Source organism: Bidens hawaiensis, unplaced genomic scaffold, assembly GCF_021521415.1.
Source record: "Bidens hawaiensis isolate Kalapana, Puna unplaced genomic scaffold, B.hawaiensis_p1.1 tig00024821_1, whole genome shotgun sequence".
Classification (NCBI taxonomy): domain Eukaryota; kingdom Viridiplantae; phylum Streptophyta; class Magnoliopsida; order Asterales; family Asteraceae; genus Bidens; species Bidens hawaiensis.
Window position 1 is genome coordinate 88,929 of NW_027493932.1, and position 8,747 is coordinate 97,675.

An 8,747-nucleotide genomic window follows, 5' to 3' on the forward strand; every position below is an offset into this window, starting at 1 on the left:
ACCACATAACAGGACCACCCTTGTCTTGTGAAATATACCTAGATATGGCGGACCATGTACTATGTATGCGACTCAAACCAATATTAACCCTTATCTATAACTTATTTTTTAATTTAATTTAAGGCCACACATTGAATCATATCTTGTTGACAAACTCTTGAATCAAGCTCAATCAAATGTTTGTGTTCAACCTCGATATTACACTAAGACGTCATTAATAATATACAATCCTTTCGAGTTTAGCTTAACTCGGTTTTATTATATAATTCGAATAAATATGTGAGTATTTTACGTCATACACAACAAAATGGTAGACTGTTTTACAATCTTTTCCATTTACTTTATGAAGTAAATATTATATGTAAACTCTTACGACATTTTGGCTTATTGACACCCGATGTTTATCTCTATCAAATACATTTTTAAATTCTACAATGTGAATTTTAAAAGTATATTTTTTTTGAATAACCAATCAAGCAACCAAACGTGGTACTGACCAAATTCCCACAATCGGGACTGCCATGGTCGGCCCACCCCAGATGCGCGGAAACCCCGTGGAATAGAAAAAACTGCACCCCCCTCCGTCTCGAACCCGGGATAAAGCCCGGGCCAAGCCCTCACCGAGATGGGTTTCACCACTGCGCTGCAGTGGATCGCCCTTTAAAAGTATATTTTAGGAGTGTTTGTTAATACATAAAGAAAAAAGAAAAAAAAAACAATAAGTATTGTACCACATGTAATAAATATGGTACAAAATTCTAAACAGTAAATAGGCGTAGCAAAAAGATGCATGATAAAACATGTAGCATTCATTTCATACTCATTTCTTCACCTAATTTCATAGCAGTTAACATTTGCCGGTCACGTGTTCCAACACGTGCCTTGCATTACAATTTCATTTCCTCAAACTCTCAACACCTTTTACTACTTATGCATTAAAATCAATCAATCAATCAATTATTATTTATGCATTAAAACAATAATAATAATAGTAACAATAAAATCTACCTATACTAATAAACAAAAATAATAATGATGATGTGTCATAACCACATTTAATCCTAACTTTAATTTTAATTTTATTTTCTAATCTCAACTCTTCTTAATTCATGCTATCCATGTGTCATGGGTCCAATTGGTATGACCATTACTTCTAACCCATATGAAAAAAAAGTATTTAATGTCATTTAATACAATTTCATCTAATTTTACTAACTTTTTCTATCACATTACATGTTTTAATTTAAGTATCCATTGGTCCAATTGGTATGTCACACTAACTTTTGCTATCCATCCGATTACATCTAATTTTACTATTAAATATATAAAGTTTGACATGATTTAAAAAAAAACATATAAACCATTGAATATCTATAAAAAGTTTAAAAATCAAACAGTAAATTATTAAATTAGTTAAGTAATATTAAATAAGTTAAGTAATAATTTACGAACTATTATCGTATAATAATGGGTGACCTGTGTTTATAATATATATTTAATTATGTGTGTACTTCAAATTTCGTTGAATAAATACAATATTTATAATTATAATCTTTCAATCTGTAACACACTATTTAAGTTACATTCATATTAATCAAATAAAGCATCTTTAATATATTTAGTTAATCACCAATATTTTATTTTATGCCACCTTAAAACATTATTTCAATCTTAGAAAAATGAAAATTTTAAATATGTAGCATTTGAAGTACGTGTGTGTGTGTTTGTGATAATATTAAAATAGATCTATAAAATTTAAAAAGAAAATCCATAAATTACGTATGATTAAATACCTAACTTTTGATAATTTGACAAATCCCGTGTAATACACGGGTTCAAAAACTAGTAAAATAATATTTCCGTACAAAAAGTTGGTGCATAATAAACACATCATCAGCAAGTAATCCGTATTTTTTAAAGAGCAACGAGAGGATCCGACCCGAATATATCACCGAAATCTTGAAGATAATCATCCGCGTCCCAACACGAGGACTCGTACTCGTACCCGTACCTGACGTCATTTGTCAAACCAACATTGGACCCTTCAAATAGGGTATCCGGAAAGCTTTCCGGGTCGAATATATCCGGTACGAAATCCGGAAAGTTAAAAAGATCTGACGTGGATAAATGGTCGTCAAATGACTCAAATGGTATAAAATCAGTTAAATCCTCAACGACGTCGTTTAACGGACTATGCTGAGTCGACTCATTGACAAACTCGTCAGTAGAAGAAGTTGAAAACCCCAAAACAGATTTCGGCGACGAAACATTATTATTATTATTATTATTATTATTATTAATATTATTACTACGAGACTCTTCGCCGGAGTTATAGCCGGAGTTGTAACCGGAGCTGCAACCGGAGGAGAGTTTATTCTCCGGCAACGGCGGTGTAACCGGAACGGTAAAATTAGTCTGCGCGTGTGGGCCACACAACTGAATAGCCGAGTGGTCGTACACCATCGCTGCTTCTTCAGAAGTATCGTAAGTCCCAAGCCACAACCGGATCCTCCGGGTCGGGTCACGGATCTCCGCGGCCCATTTTCCCCACGGCCGTTGCCGTACGCCGCGAAATTTCTTCCCGGAGGTAACCTTTAACCGCTTGTTGACCACCGCCACGTCAGGTTTGATCTTAACGTTAACGTTCTTCCTCCGGTTAACCGGAACCCTAACTAAACCCTTATTATTATCATTCGCATTGCTTTCAATTGTAACCTCGTTAACGTACTTCTTGACTCTCGTACGGTTGGAACACGTGGCAGGCTCGTCGTCTGAGGAGTCAGTGGCGTAGGCGTCGGTGAGTGAGATTCTGACGAGTTTAGGTGAGTGGGTTTTAGTGTGTAATGTAATGTGGGTTTTGTGTTCGGTGAACTTGGTGTTCTCCATTGACAATAATAATAATAATAATAATAATAACAATAATATGAAATCAAATAGACATTTAAAGGAAGAAGAAGAAGAAGATTAAAAGGTTATTATCGAAGGGAAATAAAGGTGGAAGAAAAGAAGAGTGATAATAAAGAAGGTGAAGAAAGAAGAAATCAATCTCCTTTTTGCCGGTAAAAGGTTGAAGGAATAATAATATATTAATATTAAAAGGTGTGTAGTTCCGGTGAGATGTTGAATAGTTTTCCGATGAGTTTAGAGAGAGAGAGAGTGAAATGAGGAAGATGAAGATGAAGATGAAGATGAAGATGAAATGAAGACGGGAATGGTATCCACTGCTTGCTTTTTTATAGGATCCTGCCACCTCTACCTTTCACTTTCTAAATATCTTACCAAAGAAATATTTTTATTTATTGTCTTTTTTTTGTATTTTTACATGACTAACTACTATTTTAATAAAATTTTGAAATATAGCTGGTAAGTTTCTTTTTATTTACTATAAACCATGCATACGACCAAAAGAGCAAATGTCCATATAGCTCTAGCAGTACCCCGACTACGTTCATTAGGGATCCTTGATGGCGGTGAGTTTTCCTCTGGAATTGATGGTGGGCTGAGTCATTAGCATCGTCTTTAATTGCAGGCGTGGGTGGCCTTTTATCAATGGACATACTTGGAGGCAGTGGCGAAGCTTGGTCGGAGATGTCGAGGGGGCAGACGAAAATACACATTAAAAAAACTGTAAACGGAGGGAGCCGGGATCAAATTTCCTGGTTGAAAACGCGTAAATTTACGCTACGTATAAAAAATGTCGGACGAAAACATGTAAATTTACACTGCTACGCGAGAAAACAGAGGGCCCGGGGTCACCCCTGGCCCGAACTATCGTCCACCACTGCTTGGAGGACCAAGCTTTGCTGATCGTTCAAAAAATAATCATGTATACGGTTTCGGTTTATACGTGTTATAATCCTTAGTTTGTGAATAGGAATGAATTATGAAAGTATGATTAATGATGAATAAGATTAATAAACTTAAGAATATACGCGTGGTTTCTTAAAAGTAGAGATCAAATTTGAAAGTTTGATTTACAAGCGATTATCATGGTAATTGGCTTCTGATTTTAAATGAATGAGTAAATAAATAAAGTTAGACTTCCAAGTAGACTATGTAGGCATTTTATGTTTTTTTTAGACAAAATATGATTGTATCATCACATTATTATATGAGTTGTATTCAAACATCACCCGTTGGTGTGTTAAGTGTTAACAACTCTATACGGTTTGTACATGAGCTATACAAGTTGTATGACCCTCACATGACTGACAAATATATGAAAGGGACATGATGACAGCTTTTTCAGTCAATATGGGTCGTATAGTCCATATACGAGCCGTATATACTGTCACACCCCGGCTTAGGGCCTAGGCGTATGACCAATAGTTGGTACCTGTTTTGTAAATACATCAGAGTTGCGGGTTATTTTAGCGGAAGACTTTGGTTGAATAGAATATTAATTTATTTGAAAACTTCTCGGATAATAAATACTCGGTGTTTGATTTATAAAGCTTGTTGAAATACCGTTTGTAATATTTTAGCCATCATTACCTTGCGAGCATCTAACTCCATGAATGTCTTGATACCTGTACTAATTTGTATTCCCTGAAATGTGGGGAAAAGTACGTCAGCTATATGCTGGTGAACGCGTATGACTCTATAAAACATTTGAATGACATTATAATACAAACATAGTTTTCTCTACAAGCTCAGCAGAAACATTTCTACTTCTGGTCTATGTACCACTGCCATACACACACAATTGTTCTCGAGCCACGTAGCCCTTACTGGGAGACTAGTTATGACCATTAGCCCGCGGCCACGTAGCCTTAGAATGATTAGGCTGAACGATTATGTTTGGATCCAGACACATGTGTATTTGGTCTGAGTTGACTTTATTTTCTACTTTGTATTATAAAGTTTTAGAGATTACTCGATCTCATATAGACGTTTGATTGACTCGTTAAGACAAACACCCGTTCATCTAAATGAGTATAAATATGTTTTGACTGATTAAAAAGGTTAACGTGTTCACGTTATAAAAGGTTTGAACGTATTCACCTGTGATTGTCTGTTCTGAATGATATGGTGATCTCGTTTGAAACCTTGACTGTGAATGAATGATTGATTGACTGACTGACTGATTGATTGATTGACCTATAATAAAATAGGTATATAAATATCCGGATCGTCTCTTGATCCGGCTATAGACCTTTAGTCTGGTTTAAATAGCTTTAAACCTTGATAAATCATTTGTTTGAATAAAATATTTAGACTCGTAGTCTTTTTGTTTATTTATCAAATCATATGATGAGTTTCTTCTTCATGAAGAAACATCTATAATATGTTTCTTCTTCAAGAAGAAACATTCATTGAATGCTATGCATGTAAAATCTTATGTTTCTTACACATGAAGAAACAATGTTTTAACTATATTCTTTGGATATGAATGTTTTCTTAATCGTGAAGAAACTATATTTTCTTATGAATGTAAAACTGATGTTTCTTAATTATAAAGAAACACTATTATAATCCTTTGTATATTTAAAGCTTATGTAAACATAATTATGATCAAGGTTGGGCTATACCCTCGACTATGGTCTAAGCCATATAATATAATAATAAAATAATGACTTAGGCAAAACTCCTACCTTACTCGGGTATTCGAAGTTCTATTACTAAGATTAATCGAGCAACACTTCCACTCTCTATCGCGTTCTAGATCTTAGACTGTTGAAATCTCAAAGCCTAGCATGCACTACGATACTCGGTACGCAAAACGATGCTTGGCACGTAAAACGAGGCGCCATATGATGGTCGTCATGTTGTGCACGTACTTCGAGATAGATTGTCGGTGGCACGGATTACGAGGTTCGGCGCGCCAAACGATGTTCGGCACGCAAACGAGGTAGAGGAAGAGTAAATTCTAGAGAGAGAAATTTTGGTGTGAGAATGAATGTGCTGTGAACCCCCCCCCCTTTATTGCTGATTTTGGACCCCATCGCGGTACGCGATGGGTCCTCTTCCAACTGCGTCGCGTAGCGCGACGCCGCCATTTCTGCATGATCGCCACGTGTCCTACCCTGGGTCCCTGAATAATATTTTTCATTTTCAGTCCTTCATCTTTTGTAGCCTGTCACTTCTGGTGTAATTCTTGTTGTCCAAAAATACTAAGGCGACTCTCAAGCGGCTCGCGGCGATGCGAGCGTGCGAAGTGCAAAGTGTGCCATCAACGCGCCACATTGCGCCCATCGCCCTTCACCCGATGTAAGGCCCCGAACCCGGTGACCCTACTTTAGCGTCGGATTTACTCATAAACACAGTTCTTCAAATCAGAGTTTATTAAAACTTTTCGCGGAATATAAAACATCAATCATTTGTTACAAAACATTAAATCTTTTCTTTGATACCATAACACAAAACTTTATATTTAAAACATCTTTACTTCTTTCTTCAGATGCCAGCCGTTCAATCCATGCCGTGTGTCATCCTCATGCTAACTCTATAATCAGCTCACCTGCGTGCATACTAAAAGTCAGCTACGCTGAGTGAGTTCTAGTTAATCGAATTCCATACAATACATACACATACACACATATCCGTAGATACATATCCATACTGCACTAGTTACCCTTCTGTTCTACATACATACTTGCTACCATACATACATACATATCTACAATCACTAACCTCAGTCTACCGAGAGTACGTTCATAGTTCACCGTCTATACCTGTACTCAAGGTCGTGAACACGTACAAGGTTCGCAGTCCTTACCTATGTTCACCATTTATGGTACGTACAAGGATCGCGGTCCTTCCCTATACCATAGTACATCCACAACACGTACAAGGTTCGCAGTCCTTCCCTATGTTGCAACCTAATTCATAGCACGTACGAGGTTCGCAGTCCTCCCCTATGCTACAAAATCAGCACGTATAAGGTTCACAGTCCTTTCCTATGCTGAAATACATCCACAACACGTACAAGGTTCGCAGTCCTTCCCTATGTTGCAACCTAATTCATAGCACGTACGAGGTTCGCAGTCCTCCCATATGCTACAAAATCAGCACGTATAAGGTTCACAGTCCTTTCCTATGCTGAAATACATCCACAACACGTACAAGGTTCGCAGTCCTTCCCTATGTTGCAACCTAATTCATAGCACGTACGAGGTTCGCAGTCCTCCCCTATGCTACAAATACAGCACGTATAAGGTTCACAGTCCTTTCCTATGCTGACGCCTATCTACATTACGTATAAGGTTCGCAGTCCTTATCTACGTTTACATATATCATCTACTTCACGTATAAGGCTCGCAGTCCTTAACTATGCCATCACCAGCCGAGTCTATGTCCGACAGAAGCTAGAGGGATTTACCATCCTAACTTACTATGTCGAACGTAGAACTCACATGCCATTCGTGTACCTATATACACATACTTACATTATAACATAAGAACACTCTAGGCATTCTTTACCTCATTCATTTAACAACCATACCCCTTGTCGTTACGTGCAATATCCGAAGATCGTTCACGCCCCGACAAGTATTCATTTGAAATATTCATACATCTTCGATATATAATATTCGTACCTTTATTTTTAACCTGACAGTGAGCGCAATATCCGAAGATCGTTCGCGTACCGACAAACAATCATTCATATCTATCACACATATCACATATGACATACACTTATCACTTAGGATAAATGTATTAACAACACATCGAGTATGCACACAGCCCCGAAAACATAACAAGGAATGGGGCTAGAAACTCACCTGAACACGGTTACGTTCACCGTTGATCGTAATCCCTTTCTTCAGTTGTGCACGGCTGACTGTATAACAAGTATACGTATCAATTAACTATCACTACTCATATCATCTTTCCAGTCTTAACTACTACCCACAACGAACGGGGGTCCGGGGGCAGCGCCCCTGGCAGCGGGGTCTAGGGGCGGCAGCCCCTAGCAGGGTCCAAGGGGCAGAGCCCCTGGCTGGGGTCGAGCTGCCAGGTCAGCTTGGAAAAATTTTATTTCCATTAACTGTCTTAACACATTTTTCATTAGATTTTTAATTTATTTTCTAATCGAACTTGACTTTAGGCGAAGTTAACCCTCGGGCGAACTTAGCTCTAGGCGAAGTTAACCTTAGGCGAACTTAGCTTTAGGCGAAGTTACCAGCTAGGCGAACTTAGCTTTACAGCGAAGTTGCCATCAGGCGAACTTGGCTTCAGGCGAAGTTGTCATCAGGCGAACTTGGCCTCAGGCGAAGTTACCATTTAGGCGAACTTAACTTTACAGCGAAGTTGCCATCAGGCGAACTTAGCTTGCAGGCGAAGTTCATCAGGCGAACTTAGCTTGCAGGCGAAGTTCATCGCTTTGAAGGCGAAGTTGCCCAGTTGCAGGCGAAGTTGTCCAGATCAGCCGCTGTTTGGTTTCTGTCCAGCATTTTGAGCGATTTTAACACCCTTGCTATGGTTCAATATCACCCACTACGCTTCCCGACCATTTTCGGTCGCTTATACACTAAAAAGCTTGGATCTTTAAACTTCAAAGATCAAGAATCATACCTTTTTGAGCTTGTTTGGATCTCGTTTAACTTGTTAACACACTAATCGCTCTCTCTCTCTCGGATCTGCCCGTTCCTCTCCTCGGCCCGGCGGCGGTGTAGATGGTGTGTGTGTTTTTGGAGTGTGTGAGTAGAAAGTAAAAAAATGAAGATATTTTTGGGTTTAGGGGATATTTATATCCCTGAAATCCCATGGACCTAAGGCCCATTCTCATTTAACCCGTCTCCATT

General features: G+C 38.1%; 1 protein-coding gene across 1 annotated transcript; it reads right to left on the reverse strand.

The window, feature by feature from the left end:
* Positions 1–1,863: 1,863 nt before the first annotated feature.
* LOC143570088 (ethylene-responsive transcription factor CRF2-like) lies at positions 1,864–2,886 on the reverse strand. Its single transcript, XM_077055828.1, has one exon. The coding sequence runs from the start codon at positions 2,884–2,886 to the stop codon at positions 1,915–1,917; it is 972 nt and encodes a 323-aa protein (XP_076911943.1). The 3' UTR covers positions 1,864–1,914.
* Between the last annotated feature and the right edge of the window lie 5,861 nt (positions 2,887–8,747).

Excerpts from the sequence above, each read along its gene's own strand:
- LOC143570088 (XM_077055828.1), bottom strand. The coding sequence starts at position 2,886 with ATGGAGAACACCAAGTTCACCGAACACAAAACCCACATTACATTACAC.